The sequence below is a fragment of the Marmota monax genome, unplaced genomic scaffold, assembly GCF_021218885.2.
Source record: "Marmota monax isolate L192 unplaced genomic scaffold, Marmota_monax_Labrador192_F-V1.1 WCK01_AAM20220418_F8-fsc00014, whole genome shotgun sequence".
Lineage (NCBI taxonomy): Eukaryota > Metazoa > Chordata > Mammalia > Rodentia > Sciuridae > Marmota > Marmota monax.
The window spans coordinates 10,766,228-10,793,252 of NW_026695222.1; the positions used below are offsets into that span (position 1 = coordinate 10,766,228).

At 45.1% G+C, this 27,025-nt stretch overlaps 1 protein-coding gene across 1 annotated transcript in view; it reads right to left on the reverse strand.

Moving 5' to 3' along the window:
* Tgm3 (transglutaminase 3) overlaps window positions 1-7,416 on the reverse strand; it is a 39,354-nt gene extending 31,938 nt beyond the window's left edge. Inside the window, exon 1 of the mRNA XM_058575534.1 lies at window positions 7,305-7,416. Within this exon, the coding sequence (XP_058431517.1) occupies window positions 7,305-7,311 (7 nt within the window). The 5' untranslated portion in view covers window positions 7,312-7,416. The remainder of the gene's footprint in view (window positions 1-7,304) is intronic.
* Between the last annotated feature and the right edge of the window lie 19,609 nt (window positions 7,417-27,025).

Here is a 27,025-nt window from a genome sequence, read left to right on the forward strand (position 1 = left end):
TCTAAACCCAGGTGTGACACCATAAGAAATGCATGCTTCTGCCACCCCCAGCTCCTAAAATTCTTGGGACCTTGGAAAGGGCCTGTTGACCCTGTGGATTACTTGGGGATGAATGGATAAACAAAATATGATCTATTCATAGAATGGAATATTATTATTGCATTCGGATGGTAATCCACAGTACTGAATTCCACCTAACACTACTAAATTCTATCTCAATACCCATTTGCTCCTGTCCTGGCCCTCCCCCCACCGCCCTTGGCAGAGCACTTTGCCTATGCTGCCATCCGTGCACAGAGACAAAGGGGGAGAAGCGACCTGCCATCTATGTTTCTCCTCGAGTTTGCAGTTCATGAACATGTTTGAACCTCAGGGCTGTTTCCTGCACCAGCCTAGGTGAGGGAGGGAATGGAGAGGTGCATTCTTCCTGGGGGTGTAGCTCAGTGGTAGAGCACTTGCCTGGCATGTGTGAGGCCCTGGGTTTGATCCCCAGTATGCAAAAAAAAAAAAAAAATCAGAGGAAAATACAGGTTCCCACAAAGGGCACCTCTGGATCTCCATTCCAGGGCTCATCCCACAATATCATGTCACCTCCTTGAGTTACTGCTAACTCGAGGGTCAGGCAATTTCTCACTTTTTTTTCCCCCTGAGAATATCAGAGCCACCAGCAGTCCTACTGTGGAGAACATTACTAAATTCTTTCCCAATACTTATTTGTTCCTTTCCTGGTCATAAAATCCCCCTTATCAACAGGCACCATATTTCGCTGACTCCATTGCACCTGGGTGGTCACATGAATAAGGTTTGGCCCTGACTTGTAGGCAGTTCTACATTTAAACATAGATTCCAGAGAATCTTTTTTTTTTTAACTTTTAAAATTGTGGTAAAATGTCCATAACATTAAAAAAATCACCATTTTAATCAATTTAAAGTAAAACCCAGTGGCTTCTAAATTCTTAAAAAATCACCACATTCACGATGTTATGCACTATCTGGTCCCCAAAGAGCCCCCTCTGTTAGCAGCCCCCCTCCCCCATTGCCTCCTTTCTTTAGACCCTGACAACTGTAAATCTGCTTTCTTCTCCCATGCATTTGCCTGTTCTAGACATTTCATATAAATTAATCACATAACATGTGCTCTTTAGCATAATGCTGCTGTTCAGTCTCATCCATGTTATAGGATGTATCAGTACTTCATTCTCTTCTGATGGCCGAATAATAATATTCCATTCTATGAATAGATCATAGATTGTTTATCCATTCATTACATGATGGACACTTGGATGGTTTCTACCTTTTGACTCTTCTGAAGAGTGCTGCTATAAACATTCATACGAAAGGCTCTATATTTTTCAGTACCAGGGATTAAATCCAGGGGCACTCAACCCCTGAGCCACATCCCAGCCTTTTTTACTTTTTATTTTGAGACAGGGTCTCACTACGTTGCTTACAGTCTCGCTAAGTTGCTGAAGCTGGCTTCCAACCTGTGATCCTCCTGCCTCAGCCTCCTGAGCCACTGGGATCACAGGTGTGTGCCACCGTGCCCTGTGGAGGAAGGCTCTTTTAAAAATTTGTTGGCAAATGTCCTTTGCTGGTTTTCCTCCCTCTTCTTCCACCTGCTCTCTGGAGGGTGGACAGGGCTCCAGTGGCCACCTCAGACCCTAGAGATGGCAGAATTGGAGGCAGGACAGAGCCTGGGCCAGGGGAGATTCCATAGTGCCTTTACCTGCCCAGAACTGCCCACATCTACACCATGTAAGAAAGAAACTGTTGTCCTGTTTATTTATTTATTTATTTTTGGTAAGACACTTATTTGGCGGCTCACTGTCACAGAGAAACCTGATCAATTGCCCTGCTGGTGTCTGGGGTCTAACTTTGGCAGGGGTGATGGGAGAACATGCCAGACTGTGAAAGGGGGTCACTATCAGCTGAATTGACCCTTGTGAGTCCCTGTAGCATGCAGGTAAGGACGCCTTGGTTGCTGGGCATGTGGTTAATTTCACCTCAAGCGGTAACGGCTCGCCTGGCATGCGCGGGGCACTGGGTTCAATCCTCAGCACTACATAAAAATAAAAATAAAGATGTTGAGCCACATCCCCAACCCAAGTTTCTATATTTTTTTAACAAGCTCAAAAGCCATTCAGCTAGATGATTTTTTAAAGAATTTCCTCTCAGCTGTAACTCTAGAAGTGTGTCAGATAAAAATATATCTTTGTCTTGAGTAGAGTCTGGGCAGGTAGGAGGTCCCACCTCCTGGAGTAGTTGTCATGCCACATTGGGTCACCTGCCAGCTCCTCTGTGGTATGAAACTCCCCGGAGCAGAGGTGAAATTAACCACATGCCCAGCAACCAAGGCGTCCTTACCTGCATGCTACAGGGACTCACAAGGGTCAATTCAGCTGATAGTGACCCCCTTTCACAGTCTGGCATGTTCTCCCATCACCCCTGCCAAAGTTAGACCCCAGACACCAGCAGGGCAATTGATCAGGTTCTCTCTCTCTCTCTCTCAAAAAAAAAAAAAAGCTAGAAACCACATTAAGAAACGCATTTTACACCGTGTCCGCACACATCAATCAGCAACAGACACCAAGTTTCATGAAACAATGTTAGCGCTTCTTATAAAGCTAGGTATAAAGCACTCAGATACTTTCTCTATTACTTCATATTTTTAAAAGATTGCAAAAAAAATAAATAAATAAAAAAAAAAATAAAAGATTGCTGGTCACCATCCACTAAGCTGATTTCACAACCCGCTCATGGGTTTCAATGGGAAGCTTGGAAAAAGAGTGATAGAATCCAAAATTTGTACATTATCGGACAGGAAACTGAGCCCCCACCCCTTGCCCCCACCCCAAAGCAGAAGAGATCTGCTAAGATCACAGAGAAGTTTATAAGCCGAGCTTGGCCCAGAAGCCGGGTCTCAGATCCAAGTCATGTAAGGGCTGTGAGTCATTCCGATTGCCGCTTTCCCCGCCCCCCAGGCCACAGGCACCTACCTCTCCAGCTCCTGGCCAGCCCCACCTCTGGCTCTGATGACAGCCTCCCTTCCCCTTTCTCTTTCCAGCCTCTGCTGTTTTAGCTTGGCCTCCCTCTTCATCCTTTCCAGCCCTGAGTAGCACAAGTGGCTCTGTTGATGGACAGAGGAAGGAGCTGGTGTGAGGCTCTCCGGGACAAAGAGGGATAAGCCCTGGACTGGTAGCCTAGACAGGCAAGAGTATCAGTGTCTCTAATTTGTTTTCTTCAAGTGTAGAAAGGAGTTTTGAGATCGGAATGTCCTACCTTGTAGAGTTATTGTTGGGATCTAAGACAGACCCACCGCTATCCCTGGTTTTGCACATATAATGGCAAAGTCACACAGGAGTAGAGGAGGGTTTGAGCTTTTTGTGGGCTGCCATGGTAATATTCTTCAGAGCCAGACACTATGTCAAGCCTTTTACCTGCATGACATCTTTTAATGTCAGAAAAACTCTCTGATGTGGTTATGCCCGTTTTATAGATGAGGCACTTGGAAGTTGAGTCAGGTGAAGTCATTTGTCCAATATCACGAGCTCAGGCAGAGCCTGGACCCCAGTTCAGCCTGGATGACTCTAAGCTGCCACCCTGCAGCTAACCCAAGTGATTAGGGGGGCAAAAACTAGGGCCAGTCCCTGGAACTGCCATCCAGGGACCTCATTCCCCTCTGAATAAGTTTAGAATCTCTCAGACCATGGGAGCATCTCTCGACCATGCTGCCCAGATGAATCCTTTGGAGAGTGTCATGTTGGTCTGCGCCTCACCCCAGATCAGTCAATTAGCACTTTTGGGGTAGGAAGAGCACTGGTATTTTTAAAAGCTCTGTGAGCACTGCCTAACTTAGGCCTCTGTGTCATTGATACTATTGACACTTTTTCACATGATCTTACCTGAGCTGCTCTGAGAGGGAGGGGGGTGTCACTGTCCTCTTCTCCCAAATAAATCTAGGAGAGGGGAATGCAGGCTTCTTTGGAGCTCATCACCCAGCCCCTACCAAAGACGACGGGCCTCTCCCCCTTTCTGCTCCCAAGTGGTAGGAAAAGAATTTCCTAACTTCAGCACACACGCAGCCTGACATGTGGCCCTGGGGAGGACAGCGACGGCCCCAACAGAGAACACAGCCCCACAGGTGGAGGTAGCATGGAGAAATCATTTGAGGTGGACAAGCAGCTCATGCAGACACCAGGACCCAAGGCTCCAGGAGTGTATTAAGGGGACTGGTGAGGGGACAGGAGGACAGGTGTTAGGGAGGTTCCTAACAGGGGAGATCCCCTGGGAATCATCCTTGATTAGGAAATAAACTTCACCTCATAAGATCCCAAAGCAAGGAGAAAACAGACTCATGAAAGAAGTTTCCAGGTCCTAGGGGACACCTAGGAAGTGGATAGCACAATAACCCTAATGTACAGGTGAGGAAACCCAGACACACAAGTTATCTAACCTGTCCGAGACCACTCACTCCACCAATAGGGGACAGTCAATCCAGGGAGCACCTCTCGACTTGCCCTTGTAACCCTTGGTTTCCCTGCCCCTGAATACAGTCCCATGGTAACAAAAACCGAAGTATGGGTGGCCCTCAGGCCAGGGGGGACATGTCTCTAACGAACAGGGAGCAGCTGCTGTCCATGTCAGCCAAGACGGTGAGTCTGGGGCACAGAGGAGGTAGCTGGTTCTCACTGGAGCCCAGAGGGGTCATCTTCTTTTCAGAGTGAGCAGAGTCCAGGTGACTGAATCAAGAATGCAAGGAGAGTCCAGAAAGATCCCAGAAGATTCACAGAAAGAAGTAGGTAGCACCCCAGCAGGAATGCCTTCCATGGGACAAGGAGCCCCTGATGCGCCAGCTGCAGGGAGATGTTTGGTGACCGACCCACGAGTCCAGAATGTGACACACCCTCGGGAGATGGGGAAACAGAGCCAAGAGAAGGTAATGCCTGAAGCCAAGGCTAGTGCCACGTTCAGGAAAGTGGTTGGTAAGAAAGCTCATGGCCCCCAGCAGGACAGAACCATAGTCCCCGAGAGGCGCTGGGGATAGGGAACAGTGCTCCCCTCCACCTCGGGCCCAACACCTGGGTGCACAGTCTGCACTCCTGTTCATTCCAGGGGTGCTTGAGGCTGCTGTGTGTAGGATAGTGCTGACTCTTCCTGAGCCACCATTGTCCCATCCACGGTCCAGGTGACCTTCTTTGCCGACAGGCAGAATAACTGGACACACTCTTATTCCAGGCAAGAGGAACAAGTCAGGAGCTAGACGCAGAGTCTCAACACACATGTCATCCTGATAGTCCCCTGGGTCCCACCTAAATATAAGTCCACATTTATTTACCTGTTCCCTCTGCCTGAATGCTCTTAATCTCACAAACCACTCCAGACCAAGCCCAGCTCACTGTCCATGACCAAGTGCCATTGACTTTCCAGGGCCGTCCATATTCCACATTCCAGCCAAGATTAATCTCTACCTCATTTTGGTTCCCACAGCACTTGGTTTGCATTTGTCAGTGCACCCTGCATGTATCTTACCAATGAACTGGTGTCGTCAAGACTGAAAGCTCATCAAGGGCAGGCCCTGCATGCCCTTCATCTCCTGATCCCCTCTGCACCTGGCATAGTCCTTTTCCCTTTCCCACAAGTAAATCCATTCACCCACGAAACATGAACCCCTTCCTGGCTGAGTGACTAGGCGCTGAGCTAGGGACTACATGTGTGACAAATTTAAGGCACTGGATGCATTCACCTGCTCTTCCTTCCTCTTATTCAAATTGATTTTTTCCCAACCAGCCACTGCCCTTATTCTGTTGTGACTTTAGAATGTCTCTGGTTAACTTGATTGGGCTCTAGGAGCTCAGTGCCCGGGAATCTCAGACCCTAGCAATGTCAAGCAGCTGGACCACTATGTGCGCGTTACTCATGTGGTTCATACCTCCAGGGGCTGGGCACATACTGGGGCCACTGGCTCTCTGCCCTTGAGTTCCTTTCATGGAGAATCACTCCTGCAAGGTGCCTCAGAGTCCCTCTATTTCAAGCTCTTCATCTTGCAGACTGAAGGCTCAGAAGTGACAGGGAGCAGTTGGTAACAGAGACCAAATAAGAAACCACAATCAGGATTGCTTTCCTGTGTCCCACATGTCACTTGCACTTGTGTATGAGCTCAGCTCGAGCAACAGGACACAATGAACAGATCCCACAGTGGCTGGGCCATAGTTGGGCTCTGCTACCAACTGGTTGCGTGACTCTGACAAAGGTCTGTCCATTTCAGGTGCTCAGTCACTTCCTGGGGGAGAGAGGTAAGCTTCGTAACAGCTACCATCCCCTTTTGACAAAGTCTGAAGGACTCAGGGCTCCTCTCAGTAGCATCCTGGCCATACTGCGTATCCACAGGAGAAAATGGAAGGCAGGGGAAGGCACATTTTTTCAACAACCCTGACCTGGTCTTGGGGGTTCCTAGAGGAGACAGCATTCACCTTTTGCATCTGGCTCAGTGATTCCTGTGGTAAACCTTCTTGTGGTCCTAACTGCCATTCACAGTATTTTATGGGTTTGACTCATGCCTTGTTTGGGTTTGGCATCGCTGCTATCAATGTCTAAGGCTGAACACCCATGACAGACAGTAATTATCAGGGGCTTAGCAGGGTCTCTGATTAACAAAGGGCCCAAATCCTCGACAGTAACTACAGAGTTAAAGAACCTGCACTTCTTGTTCTCTTTTGCTCCCCTTCCCAGGTAGGAACACCTAGCATCTTGTGGTACACCTTCTGCTACTGGATTTCAGCACATCAAATCTTTGACAAGGACCTGGTGCTTCCGGATGCATAGTTTACTTAGGAGCATTCCAGCGATGCCAAGGAGTTTTCTTTTTACAACTAAGCTTCCTTGCTCTTGCTCTCTCACCCCCTGAGGGCTCTGAGACTTCTTGCTATTCTTTGCCTCTGCTGCTGACAGCTGGTAAAACACACAGTGCAAAACACAACGAGCAAGTGCTCTCTGGCTTGACTTTAGTAGTGGTGACAAAATGTATCAAAGAAACACCAACACAATAAAGCTAGTCCTCTATCTAAGGGGACATTGACCTTCAGCTGCACTGAACACCTGCCCATCACTCAGAACTACATCCCACACCTAGAAGGTGCTAGAGGGAGCCGGCAGCCACTCTGAAAAGAGCTACCTCTGAATAAAACCCTGAAATACTGAGATCCAGCCTTCAACAGTGGCCCGGGCAGGCAGCTGTCCTGGTCGGCTGCTCAGGCCCCGCACCGGCCTCCAGCAAGGGCTTGCCAGAGAAGATGCTACGCACTCACCTCTCATGTTTCGCCTTCCTCAGCCTCCTCTGGGGCTCTGCTGAGAATGTCAGGGACAGTGTGGGGAGATGTGGTGCCAGGGATTGCCTTACCATTTATAGAAGCCTCTCCTACACACCCCAATTAGAATTCTAATGAGGTGGGCGAGGCACCAGGTCATTCCTGTAGTGCCTGTAAACGTTCACTTACGACACGCTCATCGCCCAATGGCAGGTCATCACGCTTGTGCAAGACCAGCTTGGGAGGAAGGGGTGAGATAAGAACGTCAAATAGTTTGTTTTTATGATTTATTTTTTAAAAAAGGTGAACAACTTCCTGGATCATAAGGCTTAGGGAGTTGCAAGTTCTTTCTGGGTCAATAAATCTCAGCTGAACCCCCAAGCAGAAACCTGTGAAGTCCTTTCTCAGTGTGCATATATTTCAGTGTTTCCCGCTTGCACAAGGGGTGTGAAACACATCACTGTCCATTTGTTCAGGTATGTGGTGTGATAGAGCGCTGGACTTGAAGTTGGAAGCTCTCCAATAGCTGGCCAGGTTGCGATCATCATTCAGCCTTGAAAGCTGGAAGCCTTGTTTTTGACTAGGGACAATCGTGCCCACCCTTCTCAACTCACATAGGCAGAGGAATAGTCCTAGTGATGACAAAGTGGAAAGTGAATGTTCACGGACCACAGCGGACTAAACCAGAGATCATCAAGAATCCAGTGGCAGTTTGATTCTAGATTAGGGGAAAAATTATTCTTTTTCATGAGAAGGAGTGACAGCCACTGGCCTTCTGGTTTTACCACATGCTACCTGTAAGACTGCAGGGGAAGTGGGATCTGGTGGTGCACCCCTGTAATCCAGAGGCTCGGGAAGCTGAGCGAGGAGGAGCACAAGTTCAAAGGCCAGCCTGGCAACTTAGTGAGGCTCTGAGCAACTGAGTGAAACCTTGTCTCAATAAACAATAAAAAAATTAGGGCTGGGGATATGGCTCAGTGCTAGAGTGTCTGCCTGGCATGCATGAGGTCCTGGGTTCAGTCCTCAGCACCACAAAAACAAACAAGCAAACAAATAAATAAATAAAATTAAAAAGGGCTGGGGATATGGTTCAGTGGTCTAAAGCCCCTGGGTTCACTTCCCACTACAGGGGGCAAAAAAAAGAAAATAAAAAAGACTGCAGGGGTAGTCACTGACCCTCTGCTTCTTTATCGGTTTAAAAAAATATGGGTGAGAAGAACCTCTGACACTCTACATTTTTTTTGCTTGTTTGCTTATTTTTTAAAAAGTATTTTTTGTTAAAGATTGACACTATACCTTTATTTTATTTATTTTATTTATTTTTATGTAGTGCTGAGAATCGAACCCAGTGCCTCACACGTGCTAGGCAAGCGCTCTACCACTGAGCCACAGCCCAGGACTCGTTCGCTTGTTTTTAAGGTGAATGTTTTTTCCAAGATCCTATGATGGATATTTACAAGTATTGAGGTTTCCTGTGATAGACAGGGGAGTTAATAGTCACATTTCAGGGAGTCCTGATACAGCCGCTATTTCGCAAGACTTCCCCAGTGCTGGAGTGGAAGAGTGAGGACTGAATACTGCCATGAGAAGATTGGGTCTTTAGGGAGAAGGTGGGAATTCTGGGTCTTGAATACAAGAATGAACAGACAAGAGGCTTAGAAAAATTGGAAAAGAGGAATTAATGTCCTTTCCCTATCCTCTGGGCTCCTACAGCCTTTGGTACATTTAAGGACCTGTAGTAAGATATGTATCATGGGATGGGGGTATAGCTCTGTGGTAGAGTGCTTGCCTAGCATGCATGAGGCCCTGGGTTCAATCCCCAGCACAGAAAGGAAGAAAGGAAGGAAGGAAGGAAGGAAGGAAGGAAGGAAGATAGATAGATTTGGGTGTTTAAGATGTTGGTCACATTGCACTGGGACATGTTTAGTGGATCCCATCCTTAGACTTGAAGGAACAGGCTGTGGGTTAATTCATTCCTTGCTCCAAAACTAGCAGAGCCCTTGACCTATAGCAGGAACACATACACACACGTTTGAATAAGCAAATCAATAACATTAGGACTGGGGCTTGTCACTCCCGTCCACTTAGCTTTTCCTGTGGGCAAGCTGCAGCCAGCCACTGCATCTCAACCCTCTCAACTGGGTGCTACTGCTATTGCTCTAGTAAAATGGGGACGAATGGAGTAACCCAAGGACACACAATTGTGAGATTCATTCCCCTGTGTAAGTGACTCTGGAGCCCGCTTGATTAGGAAGAGAGCCTAAAGAGAGCAGAGGTATATGGCAAAGAGCAATGGACCTTGATTCGGAGGTTTAAGGGTGGCCTTTAGGGTGGCCTTGGCCTCTGCCATGCACCAGCTTTGACTCTTGGCAAGGCCTGCCTTATGCAGGGTCAGTCCCACCAGAAAGCCTGAGAACTTCTTGACAATTTATTATGATTGTTATTACGGTTGGCCTGGGAGCCAAGAGGAACTGGACCCTGGGCCATCCTTTCAATGACTTGACAGAGGAAGCTGAAGAAATGACAGACAAGTGGCACTGCCCTCAGAGAGGAAACTGAGGTCACAGAGATCCGCCTGGGTCAAAATTCTGCCTATGCCAAGTCACCTCACCTTTCAAAGCCTCCTTACTTATCTATAAAACTGAGGTGGAATTTCTTCGAGAATTAAACGAGTCGATGAATATAAAGTGCTTAATTAGTATAGCACCTGGCACAGCCCGGCGTCAGAAGTTGGTATTGATGTTATCAGGATCATTAATATCCTTAAGGGATTCCACGTTTCCAGTGTGCACAGCGTGGATATTGGTGACTGACCACTATTCATTGATCTCCCCTTGGATGGGTCTATGCTGATCAGCCTTGACCCCAGTGTGGTGGAGTTAGAAAAATACTCTGAGCTGGCTTCAGCGACTAGGACTCAAAGCCAGGTGCTGTAACTTGCCTACAATGTGACCTTGGCCAAATCCTTTCACTTTTCTTATGCTCAGTGTCCTCATTAGCCTGACCCACCAATCTCCCAGGCTGTAGTGAGGCTCAGAATTAGGGTGTGATTGCAGCTCTGAGGTCCCCCTTAGACAGACTCCTGTTACGTAGGTCGGGGGCTGGCTTCCCGTCTCCCCTCCTTTGCTGCCCCAGCTGGCCTGGCCTGCAGCCTGCTAACTGAGCAGCAGCAGGGCCAGGCAGGGAGACTGCCCTGAGTCGACTTAGTGTTACCTGCCAGAGGATTGCGCCACAGTGGCAGCCGCAGCCCCAACCTGAAGGCAGACTATAATTTGCTGGCTATGTCACAATTTCAGCTAAATGATTTTCAATTCCTAGGTGGAGTCACCCAGCTACACGCAGGATGAAATTCCTGCTTGGCCACAGTCTCTGCTCCTCAGACTTCAGTTAAGATGGAGCATGCAAATGTAGGCTTTTAAACAGAGAGCCTAATTGATCACTTGCCTTTTTTCTCCCTCTAATTAAGGGATTTAGGGTTGCTGAAGATTTCTTAACACACGCAGATGCACAAACGCTTATGAGAAATTGTCCAGCCCAGACCACCCCCAGCACGAGGTGGGTGACACATTTCTCTTGACCACTGGAAGGAAGGGGATCTTATGCCTCTCAAGACAGCCCAGGCTATAGTAGAGAAGTTTTCCGGCTGTAGCATTAGACCTTGGGGTGGTTCTGACTGAGGCCTTTAACTCTGGTTAAAGTGCATTGAAAGGATCAGAAAGTTTTTCTTCATTTGAACTGAAAATATCTCCCTAGAGCTTCTATCCACTGACCCTCATCACTGCCCACCAGCCCCAACCACTCATGGAGACCACACAAAATGAGCCTGCTTCTTCCTTTATCCAATACCGATCACGTTCTCCCCCAGGCCTGACAAACACTTTCCTCTCTCCCTAAGTCTTCTCTTTACCAGGTTAAACACCTGTTTCCTTAAAGATCATTTCTGGTGAGTCATGGTTTGGGAGCTTCTCATCATCTTGTTACTCCCTTCTGAAATCTTCCCTATCTCCATGGCCCAATCAGCTTGAATTCCTTAGCTGGGCAGTTGGAGCCTTTCAGAATATGTTCCTCCTTAGTTCCATGTTTCCTGCTACTCTTACGTGGACTCTCTTCTTTGGCAAAATGTGACGGATCATTTTTCCACCTGTTTTTAAGCTGGGCCTCCATGGAACACCTGCCCTATTCCTTAGGTAGTAAGCATCATCATTGTCACGGCCCAAAGCCAATTTCTTCTCCTGCTCCTTCCTGTGGTTTTGGAAAGACAATTTATAAGGAAATAGGCAAACTGAGGCTTAAGTCTCAGGGGCACATTCTAACTGCATGAGCCACCCCAGGCAAGTCACTTAACCTCTCTCAGCCGATGATGTCATTGCAACATAGGTCTGATGCCACCTGCCTGGCCCATCTCTGGAGTATGGTATGAAACCATGAGATGACTTCCACAAAAAGCCCTTTGTAAATGGCAAAATGCACTGATCTGCCCACCTCTGAGCTCTTTGAAGTTATCCGGTGTCACTTGTCACATATTCAAGAATACAGGATCTAAATCTGTGAGTGCCATTTCAAGGAACACCTCAGAGTGTGAGACCCTTCAATAGGGTAGTATATGCATCCACGTGGCTGACACCATTCCTGATCCCAGGCTTTGTACTAAGAGTTGCACCTCAGTTAACTTCAGAGCCTCCTTGGGAGGTGGGCATTATTATTCCATTTTATGAGCAAGAAGCCAGAGAAGCTAAGTACTGGGACAAGGTGACATGGCCAACAAGAGGCTGTACCAGGATGTGGATGTGAGCCCAGATCTGTCTGACAGCAGAGGCCCTGTTCCTAACCACTAAGCAGCTCTGTCTCTGACAAATCCTCCAGGTCACTGAAGATGGAGCCTCAGTTAGGCTGGCACCTGGGTCTTAAATTCAAGAGACTGTTGACATTGATCGTGGTGATGTGATGTGAACAATCCAGGGCTGACCAGGAAGTCAGGGTCCCTAGAAGACTGATACTTCAGCTTCAACATTCCTGTGTTCATGCCCAAATCTTCTACTTCTGACCAAAAAAATAAAGCAAACCAAATCCTTGGAGTAAGTGGGTATCCAAAAGTCCTGCTAACTTGCATAGGTGGTCATGTCACTGAGTGCCTGCTTGAGGAGGCCTGCCGGACTCTAACAGATGCCCAGCTCTCAGTGGAGAAGACAGATAAGTAGCAACAGAATTTTTTTTTTTAAAAAAAGATGAACTGATAAGAGCTAAAAAGAAGTGCATACCACTTGTGAAAAGCATCCAGGAAGAGTGATGGATATTGATCATGGAGATTTGGAAGGGCTTTTATTAAGAAGGAAGCATTTCCCACAAACCCTGAAGGAGAAAGCTCGTGAAGAGAGGCGTTCCTGGCAGAGGGAGAAATGGGGGGGCCTGCAGCCTGGCCCTGGGGAAGACTGCACATGGGTTGAGAGGACCCAGAACCCCAGGGCACTGGGGAGACAGGAAAGGCCTGACTCTGCCCTGACACACTAGCGTGACACTTAATCCTCAGGCTTGAGGAAGGCCAACCAGCCTGCAGCCTCAGATCATTGCGTGTCTAAAGCATCTTGTTGGAAGAATCGGTTGACTCTGCCAAGTTGTCCCTTGGCCACTTATTTGTGAGCACACAGCAGAAACAAACAAACAGGGAGGAGAAAGGAAACCACAGCCCACTATCTGTGGTCCCAGAGGCCACAGCCTGGGGGGCCAAGTTGTGGTGTGGTTAAGAATACACCAGATGATAAGGGGCGGTTCACCTGGACCGTGTCAATCCTCAGAAAAGAAGTGGACCAGACAGGCCAGTCAGCTTAATCCCTTCATTTGCCTGATGACGAAAACGAGGCCCGCAGAGAAACAACTTGCCTAAGATCACAGAATTGCTGACCTGAGTGCCAGAGGCAGAGGAGAGCACAGGAGTCATTTCCTGCAACTTCCTTTTTAAAAGGAAGAATGCTAAGGCCTAAAGTATCCCTACGAGAATGCAGGCTTTCTGGCTCTTGGAACGCTGCTCTTTCTGCAATGCTGTTCTAGTCCCTTCCTTCCTTTCAGTTGAGGAACACATCTTAGAAAGGCCCATGGGGGCTGGCCCTGCAAGTTAGGGAAAGGATCTTCAACGTCACCAACAGCAGCATGTTACTATTCACATCATCCGGCATCTGTACGATAATCACAAAACCACCTCCCCGATCCTTAAGAGGGTCTTCGGAAGCAGATCACAGGGCACCTGCTTGCCAAGTCACAGGGGAAAAAAATTGGGCCTGCATAGGTTGCATGTCTTAGCAAAAGCCAGACTCAGATTTGAAACTTTGGATTTTAAATTTCATGTTTTTTTTTTAAATCCATCTCATATAAGGTGATAAGAGTAGATAAATATCAGGGGGAGAAAATTCCCTGCGTGCTTCATTTTTGCCATCTGACATAGTATAAGCTGCTTTGAGTCAAATGTGATTTATCAAGAAACTGAAAGGTCAGAGAAGAGAGAAGGGCTGCCCAGGCTAAGTGGGGAAGGCCTGGGCTGGCCTGGGGTCCGATGGCCTCAGGGAGTATTCTCTGCCCCCACCTCGTGTGGCTCACTCACCCCCAGATTTGGAACTAGGCACTTCCTCTCAGTTTCCATTTCCTCAGTTTACCAAAACAGTAGGAGAATAGAGAAGATCAGTTTACACAGGACCTACCTCTAATGGCTCCCCTCCCCTGGTGCCTGAAGAATAAATAGATTTTCCAACCATGTCTCAAAATTAATAAAAGAAAGATTAGAGGGAATGGAAAATAATTTCTTCTGGATTTTGTTCATCTATTCAGCCAACAGTTATTATGTCGTTATGGGCAAGGCTCTCTCTCTTTAGACATTTTGGAAAACTAAAATCTGAACACATTTCATTGAGGGCGACTTGTATCAAAACCTGTAAAAGTGTACCTCTGCCAGAGTGTGTCCTAGGGTGATATGTAATTGGTTAAAGAGGTATTTTGAAAAAATGTAAATGCCTTATTAAAGTATGGTAGATTCACACATTATGCAGATATCAAAAAGGGTGATGTCTGTGGCTAAATTACTTGACATTGAAGGATGTTTATGATATATTAAGTAAAACAAACTGCACGTACGAATGAACGTTTTTAAACATGTGGAATGTGATACATTTACACATACTCTAGTGGAAAATACGACAGGCTATATAATACACTAGAATGGCAATAATGGTCTATGTGTTGAAATTGAAACAATTTGATTATAAAATTCTACATTTCTTTTCAATTTTTTATCATGAGCACTTTTGTTTATTTATTTTTTTGTTTTTTTGCTTTTTGTTTTGGTACTAGAGACTGAACCCAGGGGTGCTTCTGAGCCACACCCCCAGCCCTTTTTATGTCTTATTTATTTTGAGACAGGGTCTCACTAAAATGCTTAGGGCCTTGCCGAGTTGCTGAGATTGGCTTTGAACTTGCATTCCTTCTCCCTCCGCCTCCTGAGCTGCTAGAATTACAGGTGTGTACCACGTATTTTTATAATAAGAAAAATGACCATATTATCTTAGAAAGATGATAATGACATATTATAGTATAAAAAGTATACTTAAAAACTTTATATAGCTTAGTATGATCCAGTTTTGATATATCTTTATAGCAAATGTAGGAATTTTAAAAAGCTAGATATTGTACAACAAAATACAAATGCTTGTGCTCCTTAATTTTGTATTTTCTAGTGTTTATCATGGATATGCATAAATTATATAATGAGAAAGAAAAGTAAGTTTCCTTTTTTTTTTTTTTAAGCTAAAATAGGGTCCTGCCTTTAATTTCACCAATGACATCTGGGTGGAGTTGGAGCCCTACGTTAGGTACCTGGGGACTCTGGGTAGTCAAGGGTCTGTCTCTAACTTTCTTGGAGAGGAGAGCAGAATGCACAGAACTAACATGGGCAAGAGGGCTCAGTAAGTTTGCCTGCTGAATTGAGAAAAGATTCATGGAAGGGAGAACATTTGAGCCATGCCTTAAGATACAAAGGAACAAAGAAAGAATTGGAGGAAAGGCATTCTCATCAGGGAAAAGGCAAGGGAGGCGAGTGTGGGCTCCTCCTGGGAGCAGCACCTCTGTGGCACCAAGTGGCCCCTGATCAACTCCCCCCATCACACCTGCCAGACCCCCTCCTCCATCACGTGTCCTCCCCGGGCTCCTCAGTATCTTTCAAAGAAGGCAGCCGTGAGTAAGTGCAAGGGGTGCATTTCTCCCCCTAATTTGTTCTCATTGCAAACTGAATGAGGTAAACAAAAACGGATTCAGCACTAGAGAACTTGAATTAATGAATTCTTTCATACTTTTGGGAATTCGTCGGCTACTGCCTGGATTTGACTGGGATTTTTCGTCTTCACCAAATTGATCCCATACAAACACTTCCTTAATTATCAGGGACAAAGTAGGAATTTCCCAGGCAGTAGATTTTGATCTCAGTTTCATGCATCCATTAAGAGAGCTATAAATTTCAGAGGGCTCAGGCTTGTTCCGGCATAACATGGGCCTTCACTGCAAGGATGTTAATGACTTGCAAATGACGTTCCAACCCTGTCTCCTGGCAGACTCTCTGGACAGTAGGCATGGGGAGATGTCTGGGAAACAGCTCTGTTCACCCCTCTGGAGCATAAAAAGTCTAGAAAGTCACAATGTGGCAATACTTATAGGACTCGTGCACAGGAACATGAGATGACATGGAACTATTCAGTTGAGTTCATTACAACACAGGAACAAATAATTTCCAGTCTGCTTCTAACTAGCTCCAAACACTTGGCATCGTTCCAACAACAAAGTGGCTGTGAGGACTTCCTCTGGCTCTGAGTCTTGGTCCTCACTGATGACATCTGGGTGAAATTGGAGCTTTATGTTGGCTATCTGGGGACTTAGGGTCTAGTCAAAGCTCTGTCTGCAAGTCACTTGGCGACCTTAGGAAATGAAGGGTTTGGTTGAAATGGGGAAGTTTCAACCTTTCCTTTAGTTTTCACACCATCTCCTGTTCTACACACTGGTCAGGAGCATCTTCCAATAGACAGTGACCTTCTAGGAGCATGGCCACATCCACCCATTTCTTCCTTTTTTGTAATTAGTTATACACGACGGCGGAATGCATTTTGACTCATTGTTCACAAATGGAGCACAGTTTTTCATTTCTCTGGCTGTACACTATGCAGAGTCACATCATCCATACAATCATACACGTACATAGGGTAATAACATCCGTCTCACTCCACCAACCTTCCCACCCCACTACCGCCTCCCCTCCCCTCACTCCCCTCTTTCCAATCCAAAGTCCTTCCATTCTTATGTTGCCTCTCCCCATTATGGATCAGCATCCACATATCAGAGAAAACATTTGGCTTTTCTTTTTTTTTTTTTTGATTGACTTAACTTCACTTAGCATGATATTCTCCAACTCCATCCATTTACCATATGCATTAATTTCATTCTCCTTTAAGGTTGAGTCATATTCCTTTGTGTGTATATACCATAGTTTCTTCATCCATTCATCTACTGAAGGGCATCTAGGTTGGTTCCACAGTTTAGCTATTGTGAATTGAGCTGCTATTAACATTGATGTGGCTGTGTTCCTGTAGTATGCTGTTTTTAAGTCCTTTGGGTATAGACTGAGGAGTGGGATAGTTGGGCCAAATGGTGGTTCCATTCCAAGTTTTCCAAGGAATCTCCATACTGCTTTCCAGAGTAGTTACACCAATTTGCAGTCCCACCAGCAGTGAATGAGTGAGCCTTTCCCCCACATGCTCACCGACACTTATTGTGCACCTTCACCTGTTTCTGATCCTCACTGAGAATCTCTGAAGAAAATGATGTCAAGTGTTTTTCACACCTCCCCCTCACTCTTTTAAGTTTTATGATTCTAGATATAAATGATCAAAAGAGCCTTAAAATATGGGCATGGCCACAATTATGCTTGCATACACAGATGCTATCTGGGAAAAGTGGTTTTCTCTGAGGAAGGGACCTAGGAGCCTCATGGTTAAGGAAAAAAGAGGCCAACTCTTCACTGCAGAGTTGCTGTTTCTGTTTTAACTGAATAAATACTACTTTAGGAATTTCATTTGGCTGTGTGTCACAGAAACCTGAGGAATGTGACTTAGTCACACAGAGGTCTTAGTTTTTGTTACTAAATGAAAAACTTGGGCAGGTTGCTGAGAGATTCCTTCTGGCTGTCTGCAACACCATCGTGAACTGTGGCCCTGTCTCACCCCAAGCTCACAGGGAGCTGCGATCTCTCTAGGCAAGACCCATGTTTTAGGCAAGAAGACAGAAGGGCAAAGAGCAGCAGATCATTCCTTGCTTCTTACAGAGATTTCCTGGGACCATCTCAGTAGCTTCTGTTGACATCTCAGTTCTGCTCAGAACTGAGCTATGCCCTCAAGCTGCAAGGGAGGCTGGAAGCAGAGGGTTTTTTCTTTTTTCTTTTCAATTGGATATAGTGCTATCCTTGCAAAGTTGGGGTTCTGTTAGTAAGGCTGGAGAGAAGGGATAGGGATTTGGTAATGTGCAGTGTCTGTCAGACATGTATGGTCCTTTCAGAAAAGAATAACTGTGTGTGTGTGTATATTCATAATATATATATATATACATATATATATATACACACATATATGTAAAAATGTTAGGATACCTACTTAAGTATACATAAGAGATTTAGTATATATAAGGTTATATATATGTATACATATATGCATGTATGTATGCATGTGTGCGTATGCATATGTATACACTCACATATTCACACCTTAAGGAAAAAGTCACAGCACAAAAAGTGCCTGTGTGAATGGAGGGCGTGATAAAACCAATAGATTTCTCCCAGCCACAATCATTAAGCTGCTGAAAATTACAAACACCACCATTTAAAATCTCTGTAATTGTCCTAAGGCCATACAGCAAATGCAAAACCATTTATCTAAGGCAATCTGCTTAATCTTCTTGGGAGCCTGTGACATTTAGTTCTCCCCAGATCAGTGTGGAGAAGACTGCCACAGGCAGGTGGCTCTTGCCCCAATGCTCATTCCTCTGTGTCAGGTACAGGCTGGGTCTTGACCTGATGAGGTCTGGATTTTAAAGCTGTTTAGTTTCATGGCTTTTGCTTTTGTTCTGTTTTTAAAAACAGAACTATTTTAATGGGCAACTGCTTGAATTCTCTTCGGGTTGTAAAGCCCAGACTCCCCATTATGACAGAAAGCAAAGAACAGGACCAAGAATGGAGGCTGCCATGTTTGGGTTCTTGCTGTTTTCTTGGGCAAGTTGTTGGGAAAAGTATAAACGGCAGCCATACCCCAGAGAAAAAACCCCAACATGGCGCCTAAGGACCTCTTCTTCCTACCTTCTTCTTTTCTGCAGTGGCGCGAAAAGTTTCCGCCTGTGTGAACTCTCCCGCCGGCGCCAATTTCAAATCTCGCTGGGGGGGAACCTTAGCCCCAATGAGAACTAATTCTGGGGCTCCGGAGCTGATATCTGGAAGAACTTGCCAATAAACAGGTTGCCTGCCATTTATCTAAGCCCTACCATCTCCCCCTTAGTTCTATATAAGCACACTGCTTTTTGCAATAAAATTGGAATTCTCCCGGCGAAGTGTCTTTGCGTGGGGAATTCTTTCACAAGTCACTTCCTCTTTCTAGATTTCCACTTCAGTGGAGAAAGAAAAGCCAATTTAGGAAACAGGAAGACATCTTGAGAATCGTGATCTGATGATCTGACCCTGCTGTTCCCACAACCTTCCCTTCCTGTTCTTCTATTTCCTGCCTGAAAATCTCTGGAAGATGCATTGGAGTGTGGGGGATAAGGATTTGATGCTATTGGTTAGAGTTTCGGATGCCTGCATCACACCAGAGGACTTAAGCAAGAATGTTCAAAAGGAGAACTAAGACCCTTAGCTGGGAGAAAATGGAGGCAGTAAAGCAATCATACAAAAAGAGAATCTGTGAACAAAAAGAGCAGGGTTGATATAAAGAAGAACACCATGTTATCATTTGCAGGAAAACAGACGGAACTGGAGACATTGTGTTAAGTGAAGTAAGCCCGACTCAGCAAGAAAGTATCATGTGTTTCCTCTCATGTGTGGAAGTTAGTTGGAAGGAAAGGAAATGAAGGAAGGAAGAAAGAAAATGAAGGAAGGAAGGAAGGAAGAAGGGGAGAGGAGAAAAGAAAAGGATGTCAAGAAAGCAGAAGAGGATTGGGGAGGAGGGGGAGTTGGACAGTGAGTTGGTCACGTGGTGTCACGGGTGTACAGTGCACCACAACAAGAGCCACCATTCTGTATAATTGATAGGCACCAATAAAAAATAAAATACATTTTAGAAAAAGTAGGGCTGAGGTAGAGTTCCAAGTTGAGGGGGTGGATTTGTAGCTACTTTTGTTTCTTCCCTGATCCACTCTCATCCTTTCTTTTCTGGGAATGGAAGGGAAGGAAAGAGAAAATACCTTCAGCACCTGCCTGATTCAGTATAAATTCACTTTTCCAGACGTCAGTCATTTGCCCAGAACCTTCATGAACTTTGCTATATTTGCGCACCAATTATCCCATGATGTACTGGATATTTTTCTTTAAGTCAATTCCTTTTCTCTTTTTTTTCAACTTGCAGAGTTACCTAAGCCCGGTACCAATTGATGACATCCATAAAAGGCTTTGGCATGCTATTGTTTTCGAAGGCATATGAAAACAAACATGTCAAGAGTAATATGTCACACTCTGGGGTCCATCAATGACAGCTTGTTCAGCCCTTGCAAGCACCCTAGAGGTAGGGATTATTGTACTTAGCCTACATATAAAGAAACTAAGGTTCAGAGAGGTTAAGTAACTTGCCTAAGATCACAAAACCAGTAAGGGCAGAACAAGACTCGAAACCACTTTTGTCTTCCAAGTCCTGTGCCCATTCCTCCAGCCCTGCCCTAGAGTGAGGAGGGAGAAAGGAAAGAGCAATACAGAAGCAAGATCAGTCCACAGAGATTCAATCGTTCTGGTTCAAATTGCTCGTTCAGTCCCTACAAAGAGCCAAGCTCTGGTGCCCATTTCCCCTCCCTAGCAGACTCCTTTAGCACAGTGAAGCCGTGTCTGGCGCAAACCTGATGCCTTTCTGTGTTTGTCAAGTGGTAGCTTATTCCAGGGACAGCTCGTGCCAGGATGTCCTGGTGTGGAGGCTCCTGGAAGCCTTCCTAATCCCTGCTCTTTCAGATGCCTGATCCAGCCTTTTCACTCACCATCCCCGAGGCCCTACCTTCCTGTTTGCTTCTTGCCTGGACAAACACAGGGCTTTGCCCACAAGTTGGGCCTTGGGGACGGATTTGCTATTTTAAGTAGTGGATTTATGATCATGGGCATCCATTCTGGAACAACTTAGGAGCATTCTCTCATCTTCTGTTTTCACCAAGAGCAACCAGAGGACTCAGCAACCCAGGCATAGAGGACTCACGTGCTTGGCAAAGAAGGGCACCTTCTTGGTCTCCCCATCAAAGGGCCTGCTGGTGTCCCGACCGGCAGGACACATCAACGTGGGCAGCGAACCTAGATGGGGAGGAATGAAGGGACAAGAGACACAGAAGGATGACAGCAAGACAAGAGTTCTGATCAAGCTGCAAACTTTTATTGTTCACACAGGGGTATTTATATGCTGGGGATGGGGAAGCTCTCTTATCGGCAGTTGCTGGATGTCTGCACAAGGTGAGATAGCCGCAGGATGTTTCAGGAAGATAGGTTTCAGGAAGATAGGTGGCCGCAGGATGTCTCAGGGAGATAGATAGCTGCAGGATGCCTCCCAGGCAGGATGTCTCCCAGGGGGCTGTCAGGCTAATCTTTGAAGGAGAATTTCCTTCTAGTCCCTGACATTTTCCCCCTTTCTTATATAAAATATTTGACCATACCTTATTGGCCATGTTTTTAGGGGTGATAGAGGCTCTGTTCCTCTAGAAGGCCTTAGAATATCTCCTGATCCGAGCGAGCGTCTTCACTAGGAGATTTCGTGGTGGCCTTGGCATGTTTTTGGAGGAGACGGCTTTGAGGGGGGAGCATGCCAACCGCCATGCACCAGAGCGTGTCACTCAGAGGTCTTGGGTTTTGGGATCCGTGGATCCATCCTCCTGCAGTCCTTCCTGCACCCTCTGTCATTATGGCCTAACGTCCTCACTCCATGGGTGCGTCCTCCCCCAAGCGGAGGGGCCCATGGAGGAGCGAACCCTTATGGCAAGGGCAGAAGATGGTTGGTCAGAGCTGTTACTTATACTTTTATATAAGAAAGAGAGATCTGTGGGGATGTAAACTTAAGAAATAAGCCTGTGAGAAGGGTAGAACATCCTTTTAAATGTTGGCAGCGCGGTCTTCCATCTCCAGAAGATGACAGTGGACCTGTATGGGCTTAGAGGCCAAAATATTAATCTGTTCTTTAATAAATTGTACCAGCCTGTTTATAATGCAGGGTCCTATGGACACCATTAAAAGCAAACCCAACAAAGGGCCTAATAAGGGAAGAAGGTAGGGTAAAAATCCATTAAGCCCAGTCCAGAGGGGATTTTGGCTGCATCTGCAAAAGAGGAAAATTTGTCCTCAGGGGGAGGGCCTCCGTCCCTGGGTTGAGGTAAGTCATTAACCTGTTTAACCAGGTGTTCTGGTAACCATCTTGGGGCTGCTTGCTCTTGGTCCAAAACACAAGCTGAGCCTCGTCCCCAGATGAGGACAGGATCTGGGCCTTTCCATTTATTTGTAAGGGGATCGCGCCACATTACAGGTGGGCGAACAGAATTGGACGAGGGATGCCAGTGTCTGTCTGCGGCCGAATGGCCTTCACTGTCTAGGGTAAGAAAATTAAGGGCAAATAATGCATGGTTAAGGCAATCCCAAAATCTATATTTTAGAATATTATCCTTTAAATAGGTTGCCTTTAAAAAATATGATTAAGGTTATTTCCTGTGTAGGGAGCAGTATACAAATCTTACTGTATTTTTTATGGACAATAGATCTAGTCAGAGAACTTATATAATATCAATGAATTTTTTTAAGTTTGTAACCTTTATTGTTTAAAATTAATATAACTTTAATTTGGAGAACCTTAGTCTTAATAAAATGTTGTGTTTTTTTTTTAATTTTATGATTATGTAGCAAACAAAATATGTAAAAATTAGTATCTCGGTGTCTTAGAATCAATTGATTTTAGTCTCTAAGGACAATTGTTAAAATCGGATTTAAGTTAGTAGTTCAATATACTTAAGTGTTTAATCAACAATGTGAATTTATTTACCAAAACTAATCTTTGTCTTAAACAGTAAGAATTATTAGGCAATAAGGATCTTACTTTAAAGAAATAAACTTACATTTTAATAGGTTGTTTATCATGTCAAAATATGGACAAAATCTTAGCTCACATTAGTATAGTTAAACTAGGAAAAATAGCCTGAAATACCCTTAAATTAATTATAGTCAGTTTAGTATATATAAATCTCTTTTTTAATCTTTCTAACTTTTTACATCATCTGTTTAGATAACAATATAAAAATCTTTTTTACTTAGGAAAATACTTTTATCATTGAAATATGAATATAAAGACCTTGTTTTACCCAAAGATGATTTCTTTCTTTTTAGGATCCATGTGTGCTTTTTCTTTGTTGAAGCATCCTTTTCTTTTAGAAAAATTTTTTTGTTATACTTGGAACAATTTCTGAAAACCTTAGAATCTATAAACAAATTATTGTACTTTGATAAGAAATATCAATGAAAATATAGTTAAAATCCTTAGATATTTTGTAGACATAATTATAATTATCATCTTATGAGTTTGAACAGTAACTTTGAGAATTAGAAACTACTTGAAGATTGTATTTTCACTTAAAAGCAAATTTATAGTAAACACATTTATCTCAAATATCTGTAACTGAAAAGGCAGAGTATCTGATAAATGTAAATACAAAACATAAATTATGGGTTTTCTGTTGAAGAAAAACAATTAGGCAAATATATATTAACTAATCAATTAGGCATGTGCTAATTATTTTATAGATTAACAAATATAGGTTATCTAAATATCTTAAAAATATATATATTAGGAATAAGAACATAACTTATAATTGTATTAATTTTATGTAACCATGTGGTCTTAAAATATTTGGATCCATTTTAATTTATTTTTAACTAGGAGTGCACTCTTCTATGTGACGTCACTTAATGTAACTGAAATAAAATCCTTGTTGAGTATACATATTTATTTTTTATAGTTAGGAATGAGAATAAGGATTTTTTGGTCATCACAGGAACATTGCCGGCTTTGTTCCTGTGGCGAGCAAATGCATCCTCATAACCTCCAAAATTAAAAGTAAAATATAAAGAAGCATGTTTGATCTCTCTCATCAATAGAACATTATTTAGTAACACAACTATAGAGAAAAGTCAGGTTATTTAATTCAGAACTAACTTAAATTTAGGGCTGCAACATAGAAAGCTGTGGAATTAAATTTTGTCTAAAAAAGATAGCATTTACAGGTAGGCATTCTTAAAAATACAGGCTCTGAACAGCTCCGGTAGAAATCTGAAACACAGTAGTACAGGTTAGTGGCTGGAAGGCGGGACTAGAAGTCCTGTCTGAGTGACTGTGGAAGAACCAATCGGAAGTGTGGGAGGTGGGACCAGGAAGCCTGCTCTTCCAGCCAGTCACCCCATGGTTACCATGGTGATGCAAACAACATGGAGTCCGCTGCCCATTTTCGGGGCAAAAGTTCCCCAAGTTTTCCTAGCCGATTGCATTTTGTTTGATTTTGTCTGCATTTCCCCCCGCCTGGCCAAGATCTTACTGCGGTAGCAGCTTGTTCTGTCTCTGCGACCTGCGGTTGCAGCTCGTGTACATCCTGCACTTTTTTCTGTGGCACGTGGAGGTTTTTTAGCAGCAAATGCTAGCATTACCATCAGATCTTAAGTTAGTCTGTGTTTGGCATTTAGGTCAAGTAATTCAAGGATTAAAAGCATTGCTGGCCGCAGGGGCTAGGACCCCATAGCGAGCAGCAGCGGCTAAAGTCTCTTGTCCCCAGCGGCTTAGTTACAGCCATTCTGATTCATAGGACAATTATGTAGTAAAAAGGTCCGTACATACTTTCTGAGTATTGACAAAAACAGTAGAAAATTGAAACTTATTTCTCTCCAGGTAAACATCACATTTTCTCTATCTTTTTCTCACTCTCCTAGCACAAACTTCTAGAACATAAAGGCCAAAAAAATCTCTCTTTTTTTTTTTTTTAATTAATTAGGTTCTAGTAAGAAAAGGTGGGAACAGGCACATTTTCTGGGCCAAAGGATTCATAATAATCTTTTAAACAGTCTCCTACTCTAAGCCATCTTTTACCATCAATGGTCCCTTCAAGGGGAAACCATGGACACAATTCTCCTATGTATGAAAAGAATAATCTTAAGTCCTTTTTCTTAACACGCGCCCCCCGTGTCTTGAGGGCCTCCTTGAGGCCTGACAAAAACAACTCATGTGACGAAACTGCTTGTCCCATGGTGGGTCACTCACCTTGCGTCGTCCTCACTCTCCTCCTGGATCTGTCTCTCGGTCGTGTCTGCCGAGGCGATCTCGCGCTCCCGCTTGGCCAAGTCTTCCCGGAGGACGGCGTTCCTTCTCAGTCAAAGGCTCGAGCCCCACACTGGGTGCCAAATGTCCCGTCCGGCAGGACACATCAACATGGGCAGCAAACCTAGATGGGGAGGAATGAAGGGACAAGAGACACAGAAGGATGACAGCAAGACAAGAGTTCTGATCAAGCTGCAAACTTTTATTGTTCACACAGGGGTATTTATATGCTGGGGATGGGGAAGCTCTCTTATATCGGCAGTTGCTGGATGTCTGCACAAGGTGAGATAACCGCAGGATGTTTCAGGAAGATAGGTGGCCGCAGGATGTCTCAGGGAGATAGATAGCTGCAGGATGCCTCCCAGGCAGGATGTCTCCCAGGGGGCTGCCAGGCTAATCTTTGAAGGAGAATTTCCTTCTAGTCCCTGACATGCTGGGGTGTGGTCCTTCCATGGAACTATGGTTAGGGCTGTGTGAGGACTCAGACACGGCCTGCCTCTGCTACAAGCTCTGCACTGATAGCAGCTGGTTCTGAGCTTGGGGAGGAGGGGTGGGGGGTAGAAGAGTGTAGGAGGAAGGGGGCAGAAGAACGTGCATCATGGGCCTACAGGTACCAACCACTGTTCTACCCACTTCATATCTGCCACTCACTCAATGCTCTCAACAACCGACAACCACAACAAATAGATATCATCAGGCTCATGCTGCAGATGAGGAAATCCAAGAGGGGAACGTGAAGGAGCTCACTTGAGGCCACGTGGCTACTAAATGGCAAAGCCAAGAGTTGAACACAGGTCTGATTCCAAAACCCACACTTTTTTTTCCCACTGTACCAGGACACCTCATTTCTAGATGAGATAAAGGAGTTTACAAAGAGACTCATTTCCCAGGTTGCATGTCTCAGAACCCCAACTCCTCAGGCCTGAGGAGAAGACCAAACAGATTCAAAGGAAGATGGTTTAGATAAAATTAAATAGATGCCTTTACTGGAGGACAGCTCAGAGCCTTTCAAATTCTAATGTGCATGTGAAACTCCAAAGACAGACGCAGAGAGCCACATCACCCAAATCACCCAGGGACCCTTGTTTCCATGCAAAACATCCAAGAAATCAGTGTTTTATAAATCAGTTTGGAAAATACTTATCAACCAGACTTGAAGTACAAAAAGGGAGGCAGGACACTTGCCTAAGTAATATGACAAGCTGAAACCAGGCATTTCCAAACACACCGTGGCCTCACTCCTGTCCTGCCTGCTGGTCCCAATGGGCTCTGCGCAATTCATCAGTCATGAAGGATGAGGTAAGTGCCCATCACCTGCCAGGCACTGAGGCACACAAGGCATCAGAACAAGACATAGTAGAGAGGTGACCCCATGGCCTTGTGGTGGCAGTGTTGATGAGGGTATGTCTTGGGGGGATAGGAAAATCCTCCATGGGGACCCAGCAGGCAAAAAGACCCCAGTTCCTACAAGGTGCCAGCATGCCTCCTGAACACCTGTCACCCCTCCCCTCCCCCATATCCATTATAAACAGCAGAGCTATTTTCAGATTCCATCTTCAGTCCCATCCTTGTCCCTCTTTCTTTTGTCATAGTAAAAGGGACAATTGGCATAGGTACAGATTCCTTTGGCTTCTGTTAACACTGGATGAAATCTCTCTGCCAGGTTGGGTACACAGATTCCTGGGGTGCGATGGCAGAGCGATCACAGAATGTCAGGGCAGAAAGAGATCTTGGTGACTAGCTACCCCAAGCCACATTGTGAACCAGGAAGTGAAGCTACAAGGTAAGGACTTGCCATGGTCTCCTGTCCCAGAGGTCCAGCGTGGTTTACCTGCTCTACTGGTTGACCCACAGTTGATGTTCACTCGATTTAAGCTATGCAAAGCAGAAAGCCAAACTGTAGCACAAGCCTGTGTCCCGGCTATGGGGAACCATGAAGGAGGGGGAGTCCCCGTGTCTTCCTTCTACAGCACCTTCACAGAAGATTCTAGAAAAACACAAGGCTGACTGCCCAGATTCCAGGATTGGTTGCTGGGTCCTTCCCCAGCCTCTGCCTCTGTGTCACTGTGTGCCCTTGGGTGGGTCACTCCTCCTCTCTGAGCCTGTCTATTCATCTGCAAAAAGGAGGAA